This window comes from Lathamus discolor, chromosome 8 (genome assembly GCF_037157495.1).
Source record: "Lathamus discolor isolate bLatDis1 chromosome 8, bLatDis1.hap1, whole genome shotgun sequence".
Classification (NCBI taxonomy): domain Eukaryota; kingdom Metazoa; phylum Chordata; class Aves; order Psittaciformes; family Psittacidae; genus Lathamus; species Lathamus discolor.
In genome coordinates this window covers 22,300,407-22,322,676 of record NC_088891.1, presented here as the reverse complement: position 1 = coordinate 22,322,676, position 22,270 = coordinate 22,300,407, and the positions used below count along the sequence as shown (strand labels likewise).

At 46.6% G+C, this 22,270-nt stretch overlaps 1 protein-coding gene and 1 long non-coding RNA gene across 8 annotated transcripts in view; one reads left to right on the top strand and one right to left on the bottom strand.

The window, feature by feature from the left end:
* The window catches only part of LOC136019165 (mucosa-associated lymphoid tissue lymphoma translocation protein 1-like), a 30,015-nt gene extending 23,003 nt beyond the window's left edge, over positions 1–7,012 (top strand). For all 7 annotated transcript variants that reach the window (XM_065689087.1, XM_065689085.1, XM_065689086.1 and 4 more), the window contains 2 exons: positions 2,351–2,476; positions 3,960–7,012. In XM_065689087.1, the coding sequence (XP_065545159.1) occupies positions 2,351–2,476; positions 3,960–4,322 (489 nt within the window). In that variant the 3' untranslated portion in view covers positions 4,323–7,012. The remainder of the gene's footprint in view (positions 1–2,350; positions 2,477–3,959) is intronic.
* Positions 7,013–18,967: 11,955 nt separating this feature from the next.
* LOC136019020 (uncharacterized) lies at positions 18,968–21,545 on the bottom strand. The gene is made up of 3 exons (XR_010614701.1): positions 21,414–21,545; positions 20,415–20,448; positions 18,968–19,417 (listed from the first exon to the last, which is right to left on the bottom strand). It is a non-coding gene; the product is annotated as an uncharacterized LOC136019020 (long non-coding RNA).
* Positions 21,546–22,270: the final 725 nt, after the last annotated feature.

Here is a 22,270-nt window from a genome sequence, read left to right as displayed (position 1 = left end):
AACTTCCTGATGCTGCTTGGCTTTTCCTGGTTTAACTTCGGATGGGATATCGTGCTATCTATGCTAGTCATGTCTGTAGTATACTAGGCATTTCTTAGGCTGAAAAAAAGGGTGGTCCAGCCTCAAGGGGCTCAAAATTGCAGAGCAATAAACAGATGTCTAGAAGAGTCCAGTGCATTAGCATAGATCTGAGCACTCCTGTCTTGCTAGTTGAAACCCAACTGCGATGTTAATCACTGAAGATTCAGTGTCTGCAAGGGCTGCTAACGCAATTGCAAAAGCAGGCACTTAGCATCTGTGTCTGCAAGGAGACAAAGGGAATGTGGCTCTGCCAGGTGGTGGATCCCTGGAGGAGCTACTCTTGGAGAAGTCACAGGAATGGGGATGCCCCAGGGGAAGTCAGGACTGTGGAAATCAACAGACGCATGGGAAACAGCAGTGAGGCAACTACAGAGAAGGCTGGAGGAGGGTGCTTACAGCATCATCATGGATGGGGGTGGGAGGGGAATAATAGGGGGGTGACTATGAGGAGGGCTTCTGGCCATGAATGATTCTCTTTCTAGTGATTAGGTTGTCATGGGTATTACTAGTCTAGCAGGGTTCAAAAATAACTTTGTCACCTTCATAGGAGTCCATGAAAGCTATTGAAAGCACAGACACCACCTTTGGCTGAGAAAGTCACTGATTTTTTCCATGGCAGGAGGCTGGTTCATGTGGGTGAGGCTGGCAGCATGTACATCTCATCTCTCCTGAAGCATGTACTGGAGAATGGACCTAGCTGGACGCAGCAGGGCCACTCCACTCGTTTTTGCAGTCTTCCTGCCAAAGCCCTGCAGTAGTGGCACCCAGATGGTTTTGGTTTGTGCCTCTCTCTGGTCTCCAGGTTTAGTTAAACCTGGCTGTTGGGCTCAGCATAGTGGTGGTGGCATCAAGGTAGCTGGGAGCCAGGTGCCTGATGCAACAAGACAGGGAAGGAAAGGGCAGTGGTCACTTGCAGAAGTTGCGGTGCTCCTGTTTCAGGCACAGTTCAGGCTGGTGGAAGGAACAAGGCTTCCTGGCAAGGAGAGCTGCTCCATCCCCATGTGAGCTGTGTTCTCCTCTCACTGGCATACCTGTCTCCCTTTCTGCCAGCTCCGATCACTGCCCTGATCTTCCCTAAGCTCTCTCCAGTTTATATTTCCATTAATGAGTTGCCAAGTGCGAAGATGGGATTTGGCTTTGCTTTGTACAGAGATAAATGGTATTTCTTCAGCCTGCCTCCAGTGCAATTTTGTTCAGCAATGGTGTTTACTCCTGTTCAGCCAGCCTTTCAAGCAGGGGAGGACCCTGATGCTGCAGATCCCAGCCAGCATTTGGGATCCAACATTTTACTTTCTACCCTCAATATTCTCTTAGCCAAAAAAAAAAAACACCAAAAAAGCTTTAGCCACTTGCAGGCAGCAGTTCAGGGAGGGTCTGTAAAGGCTTCTCTGATCTCTACCCCCTGCAGTGTTCTAACAGCCTCCTTCATCATCATGCCCAGTGCAACTTCTCCTGACAACAGCAAGAATATTTTGCAAGGGTCGAACTCTTCTCTCACACCACTGGTGTTGTCTGTGGCTGCAGGGAGCCTTACCGGGCTGCTCAGCTCCCACACCCAAAGCCATGCCAGGACATCCTAGTGCTGGTCAAGTCAGGGCAGCATGATCACACCATGTTAGTTGCCAGAGCCAGCTGGCAGAGGTAAGTGCCGTCTTATGAAAAGGACTGGGGGACTGTGGGCTGTCACCCATCCTGGATTGCTCAAATCCAAAGCAAGATGCTATTTCATAAGGCCCTGATTCCCTTGTCCCTTCTTGTGCTATTAGCAGCTCTAATATATGATCATTACTGAAGAGTATCCCATAGAGATGGTGCTGTTTTGAATGATTTTGAGTAATTCCCCAAGAATTGACAGTTCTGTAGCTGGTAGGGAGCTAACTCAGCACCCACTACAACTCCCCTTCTCCAGCTGTGTCTTTGGAAAACTTTCTCCCTCCTCCAGTTATGATAGTGGCTGTTGCTCCTCTCTGTTCTGCTGAAAATCCTATTATTACCACAGTTTTCCCAGTAAATGATTCATGGGACATTTAGCTAGGTCTTCCCACTGATATACACAAGGTGAGTGTGTGAAAGCTCTGCATTTCTGTTTCTTGCACACTGTATTACTTCCACCAGCGTGTACATTTCCACCAGCCAAAGTGCCAAGGGCACAGGCCAACCCTGGGCACTGCTTTGTGCAGAGAAGCAGCATGCTTGATGGGCAGTTGCACCTCCATGCCCGGGCTGATGCTGAAACATCCTTATGTTTCTTCTTGTTTTCCTGATGCAGGAGATGGACAGTGTGGCCGTCCCGAAAGAGAGCCACTGGGACCAAATCAAGTCTCTGCTCTCCTCTGTGTACAAGCAGGAGGAGCTGGACTGTGTCTTCCAGCTCTGTGGACTACAGAAAATTCAGGTAGAGAGCTGCCGGGTGCAAGTATCTGTGGTTCTCCTGCACCCTCACATAACTTGTACTCCCCATCCCCACTAACTTAAGCTGGATGTGCCCCTCTGTATGTCTTGTGACTCTGAGTGGAGAATGCCTGGCATGCCTCTGTTAGTGCAACATCCAGACCTATGTTACAGGGGCTTGTTCACCTTCGAGGCACAAAACCCATCTTCTTTCCCTTGGTTTGCTCTGTTTTTCTGTGCTGCCCAGTCATGGAGGCTGTTCTTTACCTGTATCAGCCATGGGGAGATAAGACTAGCCCAAATCTTTTGGACAAAGGATGTCTCACTAGGCTGTGTGCTTGCTCACAGGCTGGCCAGGATCTCAAGCAGCGGGAGGGATTATCCCCTGCTATCAGGGTGACAGTACCAAGCATGACCCAAGCTATGCCTGTTTGGCACACTTCAGAAGACTCTCAAACTATTTAAAGCCCATGAGAGGGGCGGAATTGCTAGACCCCTGGCTTGTCTCTTCCAGCAGATTCTCTCTCCCCAAATAGCAGCGAGCACCTAGTTTCTCATCTGATTTCTTTTTCCCCCTAGCACCCAGGCAGTGGATCTTGCCAGCTGCTCATCTGCTCTGCTCCATGCAGACTCCCACCAAACATTGCTCTTGAGCTGCTGCCTAGATCTGCCTACAATGAGCTCCATTTGCTGAGTGCGTGACGTGCCTTGGTATATGGCAGCTCTTACAGTCCTTGACTGTTCCTGGAGCTCTTTTCTGAACCCTTTGCAAGCATTCAACATTGCTTTTAAGTGCAGATGGGAGACCTGGACCATGCATTGCCTGCCAAAATCTTCTTGCTCTATTATACATCTCCCTGCTTTATACAGTCAGGCATCTGAGGCACAGCCCCATGCTCGGGTTCATGGCCACGGGTTTGGCTGCCATGAATATGGTTATTTTCTGATTTCTTCATCTTTATAAAAACCTAAAATAGTCCTAGGCTGCAAACAGATCCCTGTGGAGCGCTGCTGTTTAAAAACGTTGGCTTTTACTGTGCAATATGTGTTTAAGTGGTTCTGTCCCTTCCCTTGCATGCTTTCCTCTTGCATGTGCAGCAGTCCTGTGCCATGGTCAGGACAGATGTTGCGCCATTCTTTGCATGGGTGCAATCTCTAATCCTGCTTCCTGTGCCAATGTCTCAGAGGTGATGCTCTCAGTGACAGTGCCCTGACGGGGTTGATGACATGTCCAGTGAGGTGGCTTGATTTCAGGAGAAGTTCTGAAATCAAGGAACTGTGTCCAAGTCCCACAAATATCATGAATATATGTAACAGCTTGTTTTCTCTGACAGTAGCATTGCTCCATCATGCCACAGCATGGGGCTGTGAGCCTGCAGAACAGCCAACCAAGTCTGGCATTTCTGTTGACAGCAGCAAATGCAAAAAACCTCTGCTTCAAGTCTTAGTCTCCAATTCACATTGCTACATTTGCTCTCACTTTCCAGACAGACGTGGTTCTGCAGTTGGATTTGCATTACACCCAGCTGAGCACAAAGCAGAGGATTTGTGAAAGCCTGCAGACAACCCTCCAAAAATCTCTGCTAGGGCAGTTTTTCAGCCAGATGAATTACTCCCAGCCAAACTACTGGAGAACACCTGCCTGTGCAAGTGGTGTGTGCCTCCAGGATGCAGTGGCACTGAGAATGGATCTGAAGGGACAAGCATCAATGAGGACAGGCTTTGGCCATAGCTTGCCCAGCAGCAACCCCTCCAACTCCAGCAGTGAGCCAGAGGAGAATGATGAGAGCGACCTGAGTGACCTCTGCTCAGCATTGCTGCGGGCCAGCCCAAGGCAGGACTACCCCTGACCCCATGGGCTGACATGCCCAACCTTAGGAACTATTTTTAATAGAGATAACAGTTATTTGAGTGCTAACATCAGAATCCATCAGAGGGAGAATTCCAGTCTTGGCAACCACCCTGTCCAAAGGAGGCCAAGGCTGCTTTCTTGGAAAGGATTCTCCCATATGCACGCTGTGGCATGTGCGCCCTGAAGCCCACTGGAAATAACTCCATCCCATGGGAGAGGCAGGGATCAGCAAGGAGTTGTCACGTCTAGCGGAGGACAGGGCCACCCCACCATTGCCAGGAACAACATGTAGCTTAAAGGGCACCGCCTGATGTGTTCTGTGAATTGGGCATTGCCTGAAAGCCAACATGACAGCATTAAACATTATGAGGAACCCATAAACACTACGAACCTGTGGAGAGTAGTGATGCAGCCTCAAAACCCAACTACAGCTGCTGGCTCTCATCACACTCGTGCAGGGGTCACAAGGCTTGACTAAGGGAAGCAGGTGGAATTATGTGAACATATAAGCCCTCCCTTGGGGTTGCAGTGTGGTTTTCTTTCCTTGCGAGTCCTGCTTGTGCCAAAGCAGGTTTTAAGTTATGCATTTATGTATTTCTCAAGAATGTATTTATACTTGGGGCAAGACAACTGCTTGCCAGGAAAAGGAAGGTCAGATATTCTGTGAAGTGTGTGTTTACAATGGAGGCTGGTTTTCCATCAGTAGCAGCCACTAGGCAGGTACATGTCCCTTCCTAGCATGGTACACAGGGGTGTTAAAGGGTGTTAAGTCCTGTGCAGTCCTGAGTTCCTCTCAGATGCAGAATTTCCTCCATGCGAGAGATGGAAAAAACAGCGTGGAGGAGGAAGAACCTTAAAAAAGTTATTATTAGTGCAAGATTTTTTTTCTAAGTGCCTGTCTGTGCATTCACTGTAGGCAACCTCATGCACTGCCTTTTGTGGAGAACCAGCTGTTCAGAGAGACCCACTTGTGAACAGGGCCCAAAGGGCAACCCAAGTGAGCATAGTCCCCTCCCTGCCTGCTTCTCTAATATTTGTTTGATAAAGGTTACACCACAGGTCCAGGTGATTGCTCAGCAAGGGCCTGGGAGGATGATCAAATAGTTCAACAGGGACCAGTGCCCCATCACCTCCATCTCGGGCACAGCTACAGGTTGGGTGGAGAAGTCATTCAGAGCAGGCCTGCAGAGAAGGACTTGTGGGTGTTGGTTGATGAGAAAATGAACGTGAGCCAGCTTCAGTGTATGCTTGAGCCCAGAAATCAACTGTGTCCTGGGCTGCATCAATAGAAGCATGACCAGGAGGTTGAAGGAGGTGATACTACCCCTTGACTGCTCTCATGAGACCCTACTTGCAGCACTGTGTGCAGTTCTGGTGTCCTCAACATAAGAAGGACATGGAACTGTTGGAGCAAGTCCAGAGGAGGCCACGAGGATGATCAGGGGACTGGAGCACCTCCTGGCTGGAGGCAGACTGAGAACACTGGGGTTGTTTGGCCTGGAGAAGAGAAGCTGCATGGAGACCTCATAGCAGCCTTCCAGTATCTGAACGGAGCTACAAGGATGCTGGAGAGGGGCTCTTCATGAGGGACTATAGTGATGGGACAAGGGGGGGATGGGTTTAAACTTACACAGGGGAAGTTAGGTTGGATACAACACAGAAGTTCTTCCCTGTTAGAGTGGTGAGGCCCTGGCACAGGTTGCCCAAAGAACTGGTAAATATGTGTAAATCCCTGGCAGTGTTCAAGGCCAGGTTGGACAGAGCCTTGGGCAACATGTTCTAGTGTTCCCCTGCCCATTTTAGGGGGTGTGGAATGATCCTTTCCAGCCCAAACTATTCTATGATTCTCAGAGGACAGTTCACTCTGGACTAGAGAAGGTGCTAATGAACTGATCTGGGAGTTGGACTAGGTCTCCAGAAGTCTCTTCCAACCCTAATAATTCTGTGATTTGGCAGGGTGCTGGACTAGAGACTGACAGACTTCTTTCTGGCTGTTGTCCTCTGAAAGAAAGACTTAAAGACTTCTTGAGAGATCAAGGATGGTGGGGTGGTGAGAGCATCCAAGCCCTGTCTTCTGTCTTGGTATAAAAGGGTGCTGTAGAGAGCATTTTGTAAGTTCTGGTTCTTCAGCAGTGAAGATACTTGCATCTCTGTCTATGGTGTCTGTTGCATCCTGAAAAAATAGGAAATGTTGCTTCCAGATGAACCATCCTGCAAGTGCTGGAAACCTGTCTGAAGAGAACAGGGGAGGCTTTTACTCTCTTCACAGTGAGTAGAGCCAAGGGTAAGAAAAGGGGCCCCATCTGGCTAAGGTCTAGAAAGTCTCCTAAGAGAAAATGTAAAAACAATGAATAATTGACAGAATGTATTTTAAATAAGATGTTCTGAGGGAGAAGCTAAATCAGGAAATGATGAACTAATAGAAGGGAGAACCAAAGATCAACTCAACACCAGCAGAAACTTCAGACAGGTCAGTGAGAATGTCTATGCAGGCATTTAGGAGCTATGAGTCTCATTGTCGCTATGAGGATTGTACACACCCTTCTGTACTGTTGGGCCACAATGTGGTTCTGGCTCATCTAATCATGGCAAATGTCACCTTGTGTGAATGTTAATCGCATTCAAAGTGAAGCTGTTTATTTTTTTCTGAATAAAATACTTCTGGTGTTTTTGGATGCAGAAGAGCTTCATGCGGCTCCAAGTGAACTGTCTTCATTTATCCTCTAATTGATGTAATTGCCATGGTTTGACTTTAATATTGACCTGCTGTGTTCTTACTGGGTTCTGGGTTCTTGTTGACCTATTGGGTTCAAAAACATAAGGCTCTTATATGTTTCTTTTTTTAGGTAACCTCATATTGAAGTTGGGATTCAGAAGGTGGATCAAGTGACATGAGATAGGATGAAATAATGTCAGGTGAAACGTGTAGCTAAAATGTCAAGATTTTGTGAATTATCCATCTCCTTTGTAAAGTGGGGCTGGCTGTTGGGTGGCTGGGTCCTTCTGTCCCAGTGCCAACCATAGGACTTGTCCCTGTCACCAGTTCTTCTGCTCCTCCAAAGAGACCCTGCAGCCAAGCCCAGGGCTACCACCACATTTCAATGCACCTCAGCTGGTTATAACCAAGAACATAAGCACTTGCAAAGCTGAATTGCAAAAGTGGAGTTTGAATCCCAGGCTTCTGGCCATGGCAGCCTGGTGCCCTACTGCCAGCTGGAAGGGGTGAAGCTATGTCTGCCTTCATCCCCCTTACATGTGAAATCTGAACTCCCCCATGGTGGTATAACTGTTTAGTGCCAGTCAATCTTCAGATGAATATATGCTTTCATATCCCAGCATTGAGGCTGGGCAACTGATCCAAGATTACTATGCTTCTCTTGATCACATCCTTCCTTATCTCCATCCATAGTCCTTGGGGACCATACGCTCCTTGTGGCCAGCCTGAAGAGTAGGAAGGAGGGAGCACCCATCTCCATGCAATGCACCATCCTTTCATACTCTGCTTACAGCATGCCTGTGGCCAAGTAGCCCCAACAGCCTCTGCCCACTCAATACTTAATTCCTCTTGTCATTGCTGCTCCTTCCATCCATCCTGACTCCTGGAAAACGCTGTTTTACCCTCACATCTGTGTGACCTGACCTCACCTCTTCCTGCTGCATCAGTTGCTTGCTCTCTGCCATGACACTGACGTGCAGCAAGCAGCCATTCTTCTCACTGTTTCCCATCTGACAGTGTATATCGTGCCCACCTTGCTGTGTCATTTCAGGTTATCCCTCCCTCCCTATCGATTTTGAGTACATTTCCATGCCTTTTCATACACTGAAGTAGCAGGTGGTATCTCCAAATGTAAAAGCCTGGAAATTTGATGCTATTCCATTGCATTTCTTTGCAGGAACATAGCTTGCAAAGACCTTATGGCTGGACAATGCCTAGTCTTCATACTGCCTTTAGTAAGAAAAGCAGTCCATTACTTAGTGTGATTCCCCCAGAAGGGCTACAAGACCTGTTAAATGCTGGGGCTCGTTCATTAGATGCATACTGCAGGCAAAGTGGCATCAAGAAATCATCTCTAATTTACATTCCCTCTCTGCCTCCATACCTTCACTTATCCATCCACAGCCACAGCCATTACCCTCCACTTCCCACTGTTTCTGTGCCACTCTGTGCCCAGAGGCTACAAACAGCATTTAGAAGCGTTTATGCTGGCAATACAGTTGCTTTTCCTATGTTTTCTTTGGGAAGCACCAAGTGAACCAAAGCTTTAAAACATTCATTAATCTCTGATGAAAACAGCAACACCATGATCATTTTATGTTTAGATGATTGCCCTTTTTTTCTTCTCTGCTAACACTGATGTACTGAAGGGAAGGACTTTGCTCAACAGCCTGATGTGCTCTTCTACAGAGTTTGACTGGATGAAGTTTTCAACTCTTTTGTTGGTATTTGGCAGTTTCCTGACAAAACAAGGCAAGTGTGCCCAAAAGGAGTGAGAAAACAAGGCAGTTGGAATCAGGGATATGCCAGTTCTGTTTTATTTAGTTACTGGAAAATCACTGGCCCACCATGTAGTCAAGAAGCATGTTGCGTGTGCACTGGCATATACATCCAAGCCTGGCACCCTTCTGTTGGCAGCAGATCCATTAAGGTTTGTTCTCAGTTGGCTTTTTTATGACCAAAGCAAGGAAATGGGAGATTGGTCTTGGACCAGCCACTCACCAGGCTCAGCCAGAGAGAGATGATAAGCATAATGCAGGTCTTTCTGCATCTGAAGAATTGGTCATACAAGTTAGGGATAAGAAGGCAGCAGAAGCAATAAGTTCATGTCTCAGGCCAGAGAGGGACACAGCTATGGAGGCAGATGACACCAAAGCATGTCGCCATGCCACAAGGATCTTCCTGGCACCTTTGGATAGCTGAGGCATCTGCATGTCACTGTGAATGTTTCAGACACCATTGAGGCATTGCTGCTGTGTGCTGTTCCCAAGTATGCAAGAAGTAGCATGGAGGCAGGGCAGAAGATGGGATGTTTCTTGGTTTGTACAGCCCCTCACTAGACACTGAGCCATCCCTACTGGCTCTGGGCAACAGCTGTCTCCTATTGATCTCAGCAAAGGTGCTGATACAGAACAGAAGGGCTGGGGCCTGCTGGTGGGTACCTGTGAACATTTCCATCCTCTGTAGTGGGAAGAAGTATTTTCTTCCTTACCTATCTAGAGTGTACAACAGAGGGACAAGTGCCTCCGTCATCTCCATCATCTCTCACCATAGTCATATTAGCGAGTTCAGACACAACAACCTTTCATCCCAGCTGTACTAGCTGGCATTGAATTCTGCTGCTTATCTAGTAAAAAACAGTGATATTCAGGTGTTTGGTGACATGCTTATAGTGGGATTAGCCCAGCTGACCAAGATGATTAGCAAGATGTGCTATAACCTGGGGAGGTTACAGAAAAGTGTGTGGCATGTATGGTGTTAGCATGAAGTGAAGGTAGTAAGCATTATCTTATAGAGTGGTAAGTGTTGTGTGGATAAGACTGTTGGATACTGTGTAGTTTTAGTGGAGTGGCCTCAACAGACCTGAAAATGCCTCCTCTGTGCAAAGCAGTAGCTCGTCCTTTGCTTTCTCAGGGTTACGCTGCCTACTGCACAAGACTGGTTGCTGTTGGGGCTGAGGAAGCATCCCAGAGGTGTCTCCTCTCCTTGAGAGAACTTAGGGAAAGCCCTAGATGGAGTCACAAAATGTCTCTGCTGCAGCAGAGTGACAGCACACATGAGGCACTGGCTAAAGCATAATTTCACTGAAGTTGTTGTTTCTGGGGAATGTATGGGGGAATATTGAGCCATTTCACTTACTAGGTCAGCTGTCTCCAGCTTTTTGGAATAAATCTCCCTCACACAAGAGTGAATTGGAATTTACCCTTTAGAAACTGGTAGGTTCTGTTCACTTTACACTTGGTAGAGATTTTCTATAATAACTACTACAGAACTTGCCAGATAATTTCCTACTTTGCATTACAGTGCAGAGCTAGTGGTGCTGGCTACTAGATACACTCGTTTGACACCTCCCACTAAAGCTGCTGTTTGCTGTTGTGTATGGCTGCCAAAGTGGTAAGCTGAATGTTCTATGCCATGGGCCAATCTCAGGCTGTTTTCTGGCCTTTCCAACCACAGAAGCATTTGAAACTTTGCAACCTTGAGAGTTTTCTTTCTTTTTTTCCCCAGGACAGTAGGGTCTGTAGAGCTTCCTCATATGCCAACCCAGTTGGTCTGGACCAGGGTGGCCTCTTATGGAAAGATGTGTGCAGTGTAGTAGAAAATACAGAGGGACATACAGGGAGACTCCAAGACTTAATAATGCTGTTTTGTTCCTCCCTCCCTGGTAGCTTCTCATACATGCAGAAGAGATCCTGAAGGCATTAGGTGGCCATTCCTCATTCCTTCCCAGGGAAGGAAGGAGCTTCTTAAAGGGCAGGTTGTCATGTTCTTTAGCAGTTATGCTACCTTTCCTGTAGGCAATGACTGGATAGGTTGATCTCTTCACCTCAGAGAGGAATTGCTCTTTTTCTAAAACGCACTCATTAGGTCATTAGCTGAGGATCACTTCTGAAACACCAGGTTGTCTGCTTCCTATAAGCATAACAAGACCATACACCATACAGTAACTGAAGATTTCAAGGCCAAGTTGGACAGGGCCTTGGACAACATGGTCTAGTGGAAGGTGTCCCTGCCCATGAAAGGGGGCTGGAACTAAGTGATCTTATGGTCCTTTCCAACCCAAACCAGTCTGTAATTCTATGATTCTATAAGATACCAGGCTCAGGACTAGTAAGGAGTTCCTGAATCGCTAAATCCAGGCAGTGCTATCAAAGGCGGTGTGTCACAGATGGCCTTTATTCATCAGGCTTTGCACATGGAGACACCCACGGCTCTCCTCTCTCCTGACGCTGGCAGTCATCCTGCTTCAAACAGGAGGTTGGATTAGGTCCCTTCCAGCCAACGCTTCTGTGATTTTGCTACCAGAATACATGCCCAAAAAAGTAGACGTGTTCAGAGTGATTCTGAGCAGCAAACTGGGAGATGCAAGACTCTTTCAGTGAAATATCACTGCTCCCTGTCCAAAGAGTAAACAAGGACATAGGCTCAGCTCAGCTGGCTCCAAATTTACAGCAGGCCTAGAAAATAAGGGAAAGGTGGTAAAACAGTTCTGTGAGATGGTTCACATTCAGTTCTTCCAGGCCTCCCCAACAGCAGATTGCTTAGTAATAAAACTAGGAGGATAGTTTTAAATAAAAGAGGTGATCGAAGCCATTCACTGCAAAGGTAATAAACCTGAGATTATCCATATTAAACAGGAGATAAGCACCACTGACATGCACTCAGGCAAGCTACCCCTCTGCAGAGAGTGGGCTACCTCTTTGGAAAGCAAAGACAGAAGCTTGTTTGGTGTCATGGTGAAGTCTGCAGACTAGGATCTTATTAATGGTGAGAAATTATTGATAGCATGACCTTTTCATATGGTCCCAGAGTTCTCTCTGCTATCAAAGATTATTTCAATGACTGTTTTGCCATCGCTACTAATCACTTGAAATTAGTCTATGACATCATGTGGCAGTGAAGAGGGAAGCCTATCACAAAACAAATGAGAATCCGTGAAGTGCTTGAAGTTGCTTCTTATCTTCACAGTTTGGATAACCTTTTGCATAATAATCAACGATTTCAAGTATATTGGTCATATCAGCTCCTCAAAGAGATGGAAGACACTCTTTGAAATCATAGACCAGACTTCATACACATGAGAAGAACTGACGTGGTGTCACACAGTGATGAAGAGCTAATGTCTCTTTGATAAAGCTGTCTTCACTGAGTTAGATTTTCTTGCCAGGGTGGCAGGAATAGTTGACGAGACAGACGTGTTATTAAGTGGTAAAAATAAACAGATGGAAGAGACAAGTGAGAGATTTCAGCTCTGGCTTTCCAGAATGTTTCAGCACAGAATAACCTCCTAATTTACATTCCCTACCAGAGATAAAAAACAGGAGATACTTACCAAAGTGTTGTATGGTCACAGCTCCTGTGCAGCAGTGGGGCACCCACCATAACACTGGACCACAAGTTGCTTGAGCCAACAGCTTGTCCCTACCTGGCCAAAGGGCCCATGAGATGGGGCAGTTTGTGGACCTGAAGAAGAGGTGCTGGTCCCAACCTGCTGCTACTCTGCAGGCAAAGTCATCATCATGGAGACCACTGATAGATGTCCATGTGTGTGCTGACTGCCTTGGTTCCTCATGGGCATCATGACCTATTTTTGAGACCCCAGTCTCTACACCCTTCCTCTTTTCTCACTCACTCTTCCACAGTGGTCTCTTCTCCTCAGCTTTCTTTTTGTCTCACCCCTTCCCGGTGTGGAGGCTGCAGCAGTGTGGCCAGGGCTGTGCCAGCACCCTGCCCCACTGCGGGAAGGACAGACAATGACAAGCAGGCTGAAGGTTTTTCATCCACTGGACTGCAGTAGCTCGAGTGTCAGCTCCTGAAGAGACTTGAGGGTGAAACAGTGTCAAGTAATTATGTAGTGAGCTTGGAGGAGCATCTAGGGGCCTTACCACAGCAGGGCACACCAGAAAGGTTTCTTGCCTGTAGTCGACAGAAAAGGGTGTTGCTCCCACACCTGGCTCTTGCCCAGCTGCTGGATGGTATGTTACTGGAAAAGTAGAGGGCAGCTTCTTCTGTGTCACTCCCACCCCCACCTGCTGCTTTACTCTTCTGTGTGGCTTAATATAAATTATAAAATATTAAATCAGAAAAATACCTTTGACCTTTCTGGATGATAAGAAAAGACATTGTTCTGCCTTCTAAAATGCCATTATTTTCACTGGAAATGCTAATGGGATTATATAAAGGTTATTTCAGCCTCCTCTCAAGTCTGGAGATGTGGCAAAATAATCATGATGTCCTTTGTTTCTGCTTTTTTAATGTCTGCTCTTACCTCAAGGTATCTGAGGCCTCTGCATTTCTCAGGTCCTTACTTGTGGAATCCTTGGGCTGCTTTTTGAGGGGAAACTTCCCGGGGAATATAAATGTGTCTGTGCTGTCATATTTGAAATCTGGAAGTGAACTGATGTGGTGAAGAGATCTGGGACTCCGTCAATGTGTATGTCTTGATACTTGTAGGGTTGCACCCTTGTGCATTCTGCTGTATGAGTACCGGGGAGCTCACATGGATTCAACATGTTCCTGTGGTGGGTCTGCACAGCAGTGCCCGCACCAGTGTGCTCCAGTGCACCTCTGAGGTTCTGTCTTCTGGTTTCCTTTCTTTGAGGCATCTGTGTGTGAGCCAGTGCAGGATGCATGCATGAATGAATGCGCTCTCATGATGAGCAAGTGGTGTGGTGCGGTCCCTGTTTGCAGCCTCTGGTCTAGACAGACCTTCACTGCACGTGCAGAAGGGATGGGCTAAGGAAGAAGCATAGTTCATGAGCCAGAGAAAACTACAGAAATGAATATGATGGTCCACATGCTCTGTTCTCTGGGAAGGTGATTCCAAAAGCATGTTTTCCTCTAATTTTTGGTTGTCATTGGGTTTTTGCCCAGGCCTTTCATTTTTACTAAGTCATTCCCTTGTGTCCCAAAACAGACCCAGTGTTTTGCAGAGGGGTTGTAATGGCCTGATGACCTTTTTGCTTTCCAGAAAAAAGCAGAGCAACAAGATAGAATTGTATCTTCTAACATCAGAAACACCAGTAAAGAACTGGTTCTCAGTGGGGGACCCCTCCATGTCCCCACCTCCACGTGGACTGAAATACAAGTTTTTCAATTGTGAGCGTTGGGGTCACAGATATCCTATGCATCAGAATCACAGAGTCACAGGATGGTTGGGGTTGGAAGTGACCTTAAAGCTCATCCAACTCCAACCCCCTGCCATGGGCAGAGACACCTTCCACCACAGCAGCTTGCTCCAAGCCCCATCCAGCCTGGCCTTGAACACTGCCAGGGATGGGGCAGCCACAGCTTCCTTGGGAAACCTCTTCCTATGTCTCACCACTCTCATTGTAAAAAATTTCTTCTTTATATCCAATTTCAATCTCTGCTACTTCAGTTTAAAACCATCGCCCCTTGTCTAGTCACTACAGGTCCAGGTAAAAAAGTCTTTCTCCATCTTCCTTATAAGCTCCATTTATACATTGAAAAGACACATTAAAAGTGGCCTGAGCAAGTGAGGAGTCTTGTTTTGACCAGGAGCTTGGCCTGCAGACGTCCAAGGGTGCCCTTCCACCCTAAGTCCTTCTAGGAGTCTGTAACAATTGCTGTGAAATTCTGTTTAGCTTCAGTCTTCTGCCTTTTCATGCTCTCCTAAAGTTTGTTTTTCATGAGGAAAAGATAAAATCAGAAATGTGGCCAACACAAGGACACTCCTCGCTGCTGAAGCTGCATGTTGTCCTTGGTCATTCACCTAGTTGGTGGCGCAGGAGGAGGGTGTGTGCAGATACCCTGGGGCTGCACGAAGAGTAGGATGGGTATTCACATTTTTTCTTAAAAAAAATCTTTTATGAACTTGGAAGAGGGAAATGGTATCTGGGAATGGTTCTTTTAAGCACAGCTTGATTGTGTGAATAGATGATTGAGTAATTTGAGAGGATCAAGAGGTAGTTCCTGGAGGGCTGAGAGGCAAATTAGCTAGTGCAGCAGGTATTACATCTTTCACAGCTAATAGAGAGAGAAAAAGAGAAGGCAGTTGTCACTGCCTGTTGAATGCAAAACATTTAGCCAAGAGGATGGGCAGAGAAAGGTGGTGCATCCCTGGTTTGGTGGAGATGTGAATTACAAATCCTGTTACTGAAAGTTGTAATTCTCTTTTCTGAAGTTACTTTGTAGGTCTCCCTGGAGGATCATGCCTTAGAGGTAAGAGACAGAGCAGCTGCTTTAGGATGACAGTTTCTTAACACTGACTGGGGGTTTCTCATGCACATTGGCTACGTAAATTCATACAGTAGCTTTGGTTTTCAAATCTAGTTTCAGGGAGACCATCTGAATCCTCCCAGACAGAAGGATTTCATAGTGTAAGATGCACACAATGTAGTTTGATCACAGTGACAGGCAGTGCTCTCGGCCATGTCTGCAGGACAGGATTCTCATGTGATGCGCTAGCTTGGCATGCTTCCTGCAAGTTTGTTTTGATGATCATTTTGGTAGCATTTGAAGGGTGAAGAAGAAAAAGACTTCAGAGGATGGTTGCTTTTCCTATGTAAATGGCATTTGTGTAAAGTTTTTCTGGAGAGCTCCCAGACAAAGGTGGTATGGAATGAGCAGTGGAGGTTCAACAGGGGAGCTTGTCTTTCCCCCCTTGCAACAGTATCTGCTGGTCTAATGAGAATTATGCTATCTACAGCCCTTGCCAAATTATATCATAGAAGCATAGAATGGTCAGAGTTGGAAGGACAGGGACACCTTCCACAATGGCCTTGAACACTGCCAGGGATGGGGCAGCCACAGCTTCTCTGGGCACCCTGTGCCAGCACCTCAGCACCCTCACAGGGAAGAGCTTCTGCCTAAGAGCTCATCTCAGTCTCCCCTCGGGCAGGTTCAAGCCATTCCCCTTGGCCTGTCCCTACAGGCCCTTGTCCAAAGCCCCTTTCCATGTTTCTTGTAGCCCCTTTAGGCACTCGGAGCTGCTCTAAGGTTTTCCCTTCAGGAGCCTTCTCTTCTGCAGGCTGACCCAGCCCAGCTCTCTCAGCCTGACTCCAGAGCAGAGCTGCTCCAGCCCTCAGAATCATCTTTGTGGCCTCCTCTGGACTCACTGAAGCAGGTCCATATCCCTTTTGTGTTGGGGGCTCCAGAGTCCCTGTGTCTTTGGCTTTGGCTTTGAAGTTCCTCAGGTGATGGATGCTTATCACTCAGTGAGACAAAGCAAGAGCCTATTTAATGTTCTTCCCTTTGACATCAGTGCAGTAAATCCATCTCAACTCCCCCAGCAGGAAATTAGGAAACATGTCACAAACCCCCAACACATCAGCAAACTCCAGCAATTTCCTTCAGGCAATTCAAGTAGCTGGATCAAAGGAGTATCTCTGAGACACAAGGTCCCTGCACAGTTGTCAGAAGTGCATCAGCTCTTCCTGAAGTACTTGTGTGATGCACATCCATCTCTGCTGGACCTGACTCTGCAGGGCTGGCTCCAAAGTCAGGGTCTTAGCCTGTCTGTAGGGCAGTTCATCACTCCCTGCTTCTGCTCTTTGTCCTGGGAAGGCTGGTGTCCACTGAAGAGAAATGCAGAAGCCTTGGTCTGAAAAAAGCCCACCGTCCACTCCAGACTCACAGCACCATGCTCTGAGTGCAGATGTGTTTCAGGCTTAATGTGCAGGTGCTGATCCTGAACATGGGATCTACAAGATAAACCCCTCTCTTGGAAAAGTACCTTAAAGATGGGGGTTTGTAGGTGATGACAATAGCAGTGGCATTTGAGAGCAGCATGCTGATGCCCTGAAAAGATTCTGTCCAGCCTTGGCAGCATTGCCCTAGGGAAAAGGAATACAGGGATAGAACAGAGGTTCACCGGAAACCCCTTCAGCCCAGTACATTACCTCTAGCAATGTGACATGGCAAGATGCTCCAGGAGAAGATGAGAAACCTGCTGCCTCCCACACAGGCCAATTCCTTTACTGCTCACTTCCTTCCTACCCTAAAGCTGTAGGTTATAATTTTACCCTGTCTACTCCATCATAATTTTATTCTTTGTCTTCATCAATGCTTTAACGAGCCCTACTCAGCCCTTTCATAGCAGGAGGTTTTTTAATCCCCAGTGCAATAAGGCTGCTTATTCATTCCTGGCTCCCCTCCACTATTTTCTCTCACAGGAAACGCTTTTGCTTCCCTGTAGGCTGCAATAAGAGCACTCAGCACATCTCTGCTGCACCGGGATGAGTCAATATGAGTTCAACCTTTGGAAAATTGTTTCTTGAAGGCCAGAGACATTTGTTTGTCCTTTACTTAAATGTCTTTCACTGACACATCAGAGCAACTACAAACCATCGTTTAGGATCCTGAGTGACAGCACAGTGTAACTGAGGGCCCAGTGAACATCTAACAGGATAAGAAAACCCATGAAAATACTCTAATGGCCACAGTTAACAGGGTCAAAGGGGGCCTCCTATGGAAAACTTCATATTCAGATGACTTCTGAATGCTAGTACAGTGCTTTCTTAACATCACAGTCCCTATTGGTTTTAAGGCATAAAAAGATTTTTCTCTATAACAAATCTTACAATTGGTTTTGGTTTGGAGGGTTTTTTTCTGAAAAGCCTGTTTGTCACAGTCCCTTATTGTTTCCTCTCTTTCTTCACCCTTCTCCCAAAGCTCATTTTGAACAAAAAAGTACTCAGCATCCTGCACCTCTTATGAGATGCTGTGCCTGATACACGGCATTATTTTTTCCTTTCTTCACACCCCAGTCATCTTTATGGAAAAGTAATCATCTGAGATAGCTTCTGCTGTTAAACAAAACTTTAAAAAGCACCTTTTGGTGCCAAGACCCTGCCATATTTTGTTGACTTGTAGCCCAAATTTGCCAACAAGGTGTAAGCCTAAGAAATCTCTGCTGTGCATCCCCTTCCCAAGGAGACAGGACTTGGGAAGGAGACAGTTCCAAGGCCTGCTGACAGCACTGCAGTTCCATGTCACTGTACTGGCTGCAGTTCCTCAGTTACAGCTTGACTCTGGAGCTTGCTCTTTGTGCTCTTTGTTCCAGGGACATAGAAGTGTGAAGGCAACTTATCAAAGGCAGAGCAGAGACCAATTCTGCCTGCTCAGTCTTACAATGCAGTGAAAGCCTCTGGGACACACATGACACACCACCAGTTGTCCCAGCTGAAGCCAGCTTTTAATTTAAGGACAAAGCAAGGTGAGAGAGGAAGGAGAGATATGGTGTGTAAATTCCCAAGGTACCTCTCCCTTTAGGGTAAAAACCCTAAAAGTCTGGAGGAGAAGAAAGAGAAAGTAATTGACAAAGAAAGATCAGGTTTTAGGAAATAAATAGATTTTGCATCTAAAACTGCTCCTCAGAAAGCACTAAGAGATCTTGCTGAAGTCTGTGACCTCTCCAGGGAAGTAATTACTGCTGCTTTAATACCAGCCTTCACCTCCAACTTGTTACAGCAAGGTCTGCAGAGGGACATTGAACTATGTCCTATGTGGTACCAGTACTGGCTGCCCCAAGCTGAAATGGCTCTGCCCATGGCCCCTCATGTGGGGCAGATGATGCAGAAACTAAAGGTGTTACAGGAGCTAAAGGCAATGCAGAAATGAGAGACAACGCAGGAGGCAGAAGAGAGTCAGGAGGGAGAAGGATGCAGGAGGCACAGGAGATGCAGGAGAGAGAGGTGATATAGGAGGCAGAGGTAATGCAGAAGGCAGAGGTAAAGCAAGAGGCAAAGGAAATGCAAGAGGCTACGCAGGAGGCAGGGACAATGCAGGAGGCAGGGCAATGCAGGAGGCAGAGCGATGCAGGAAGCAGAAGTGATGCAGGAGGCAGAGGCATAGATGTGCCAGGCAGCAGAAGCAGAGGAGTGAGGAAGAAAGCAAGATACATGGCAGCCGCAGTGATTTGTCTGCAATTATCCTACTGCTACATGAACGTGGAGTAAGTGACCAGATGTGTGGGGCTCTTCCCTCATGTATGAAATAATGGACACAGAGATGAAGGCAAGACATTTACATTACTAAAATACAAACCAGAATGAAAATTAGCAGTTTTGCTGAGACACAGATCTTTCCTTTGATTGAGAGCTTGGTGGAAGGACTAACCAGAGGGCGAGGGACAGCAGAGCACACCTCCAGACATGTTGGGGCACCACATAAGTGAAAACCAGCTCCTAATACAAATGCATGAGCCAAACTGCGTTCTGTGTTGATGGGGGATTGAACAGCCCTCCTGGTGTTGTGGAAGGGTGACATGGATGTGGCCCACTTCCCAGAAAGGAGAGTCAAGCTCCAAGCTGTGGCCTCGCAGTCCATCATGTTGTGGGTTTTCATGGGAGAAGCATGAAGTGCACTGAATTGAGTTGAACGGCAGCTTAATATTTCCTGATATGATGGAGACTATCCTGGCAAAGGGAACAGACTGGTTTAGTATGTGCACTTAAATAACCATATGATAACAAATACTTGGAGGCTAATGATGCAACGAACAGAATTCGTACATAAACTTTTCCAGGTTCAGCTGTGTTTTCCTACTATTGTGCTGAAAGAGAAAATAGTAACATACAATTCTGAAAACAAAAATGCACTGAGTTTTTAAGTTTCAAATGAATTTGTTAATATTTTTTAGGGGAAAAAGAAGAAACTATGACAGGGTGCAGATCAAGCATGAAGGGCTTTTGCCTCATCTCTGGGATTCCTTGGAACCCACAATGTTTGGAAAGCAAGAAGAAAAATCCTTTGATTGGTAGCTGTCCTCTTGTCCCTAGCTATGCAGAAAAACCTCTGCTCCAGATTGGGTAGAGTTTAAAATCTTGCCATGCTCCTCAATGCAGGCTGTGGGATAAAGCTTCAACATGTGCCGCTCTGCCTTGGGCTGGAATCGTCGTCATGCAGCCCAACTGCAGATTAAATTGTTCAGATGCCTCATAGGCCCTGGAGACCTTTCATTGTGCCCAGGGGAGGATCAGCAAGTCTCCTGTGTGCACCTGGGAACATGCCTGAGATCCCTGCAACATCAGGAATCACAAAGATGGGTGCTCACCTATGTATGGGCTATGGCACAGCCAGTGGGGCTGTGCACCAGAAGCCCTCATGTCTCAGCTATTCTATTCTTACTGCAGTGAGGTTCTGTACATTATTTCAGTTTTAGCATTTTAAATATGAAAACTCTCCAGCCAGTGAACAGTGCCAGAGGTGTCAGATTTGCTTTAGGATTATCAATGTATTTTCAGAGAAAGCAAAAAGTCCTACACTTCATTTTGGGGCTACATTGCACTTAATCCCTGTTTGACACCTGGAAACATATTCATACATTCTAAATCCTAAATGTCTCTCCTAGCTGTATGAGATAATTTGCATGCAGTACAATTTCATCTACTCATCTGTTCTTTCCTACCTTACCTTCAAGCATGGTCATATTGACTCCTTGTTCCTCCTGTTGGAAGAAATAATAGTTTATTATAACCAAAGGCTATTGTAACATACAGAGTCAAGCTCTGCTTCCCCAACAGATCCATCTCAAGAGGGTAAGCATGGAGCTGAAGGGCAGACTGTTAGGGTTTCTGGGGAAGAAAACCTAACAGAAAACCCTTTTCATCTGTTTGATGTAAAGATTTTACTGTTAATTGGAGAAACTGATTGAAGAAAAGGCTTTATGCAGAAAGCCCAGTCTTGGGACTGAGCCTGCCCATGCTTGACTGCCCTGCTACTGTTCAGTGTGTTGGCTAAACTATGGGATTACACAATGGCTACCACCAAGGCCACAACATCCCGTGTACCCCTCAGGTATGCCTGCAACATGGACTGACCTTGCATGTCATTACAGACCTGGCATCTACATTACTATCTCTCTTCACAAACATGCAAAGCAATCTCTCAGCGATCTTGATGAGACTTTTCAAGATACAACTGCACTGAAATTGCTTGGAGGGTGCTACAGGCAATTTAGGACAGAGAACTCTTACAGAGTTATTCTTCTTGCAGGTTTCTCAAGCTTTGATTAAACTTCCTAGCAAAGTTCAGAAGAGTTTCCTGGAGTAACCTGGCCTGTGGCTTGGTGCCACTGGTCTTTCTGCTCCAGCAGCTTTCCATCTGGCTGGTTCCCACGTGGTAGCCAACCACCCCCGTCTTCGCCCACACAATTGTTTATGGGGCTAAGTGCAAGCTAATGTGTGAACTCATAAGATTAATTTCTTCCCCAAAGAGGTATATAAAGCCTGGATCAGTTCTCTCTGGTTCTCAGAGCACTCCCACGACCATCACACAGGGCAACTGGAGGCACAAAAGCAAGATCAGCTCAAGCCAGTCTTGTCACCCTGGGAAACATATGAGGAAACCTCAATGTGCCCCAGCACCAGCACCACCCCCACCCCCCTCCCCCCCGGTGAATCCAGCACTCACGTGCAGAGTACTGCGAGTGGTTGCATCAGTGCTACTCAGGCGAAGCAGTATGAAGCCCAGGGCTTTGTGCTGTCTCTACTGTCAGCACAGAGGATTTCACAAGTGGTCCTTGCTTGCCCAGACCTTGGAGCATGTCCATACCGCACCAGAGCCTGCAGTTCTCGTGGGTGAAGAAAACTGGCTGTCTGGAAGTTTCTCTCCTGGCTTTCTAGTTGAGTTGTAAAACAGGTTTGCTATTGCACTAGCAGAAGGCGATATGGGAAATACACATCCTTGCCAGGCTTTGACTACAACCTCCCCATCAGAAATCAGTCAATCTCAACATGTCTCCAACTACATTAAATTGGAATCAGAAGCATGGCAGGGCATGAAGAAGCTCTTCTCTAAAAGAAATTTGCCAAATTAGGTTCTTATTTCTATTCTCACCCTTGCTGGGATACTCACTGTGTTTGATTTGATGCAGGAATTTAAGCTCAGGTGTCCATCACTGCAAGCGAGTACCCCAGCCACTGACTACAAGCTGCCTTGAGCATGGATGTGGAGTAAAGGCAAGCCTTTTCCATGTTCATGGTGGATCAGTCATTGCACAGAGGACTCCTTGTTGAAGAGATGTGTTGGCTCATCAGCATATGTGTCCAGAAGCAAAAAGGGAGGGGGGAAAATCTGTTCAAAGGGCATGCCCTGGGCGTCAGGGACACCAGAAAGCCAGAGTGAAAGGAGTAAATGCTTTTAAATGTATACAGATGACATCTGTGTAATTAATTACCCTGATTTAAGTTATACTGTTCTTTTTGTGTGTAGGTAATGCCAAAGGCTATGCTGTTATCTTAGAGGAATGTTTGTGTCTGGAGAGTCAT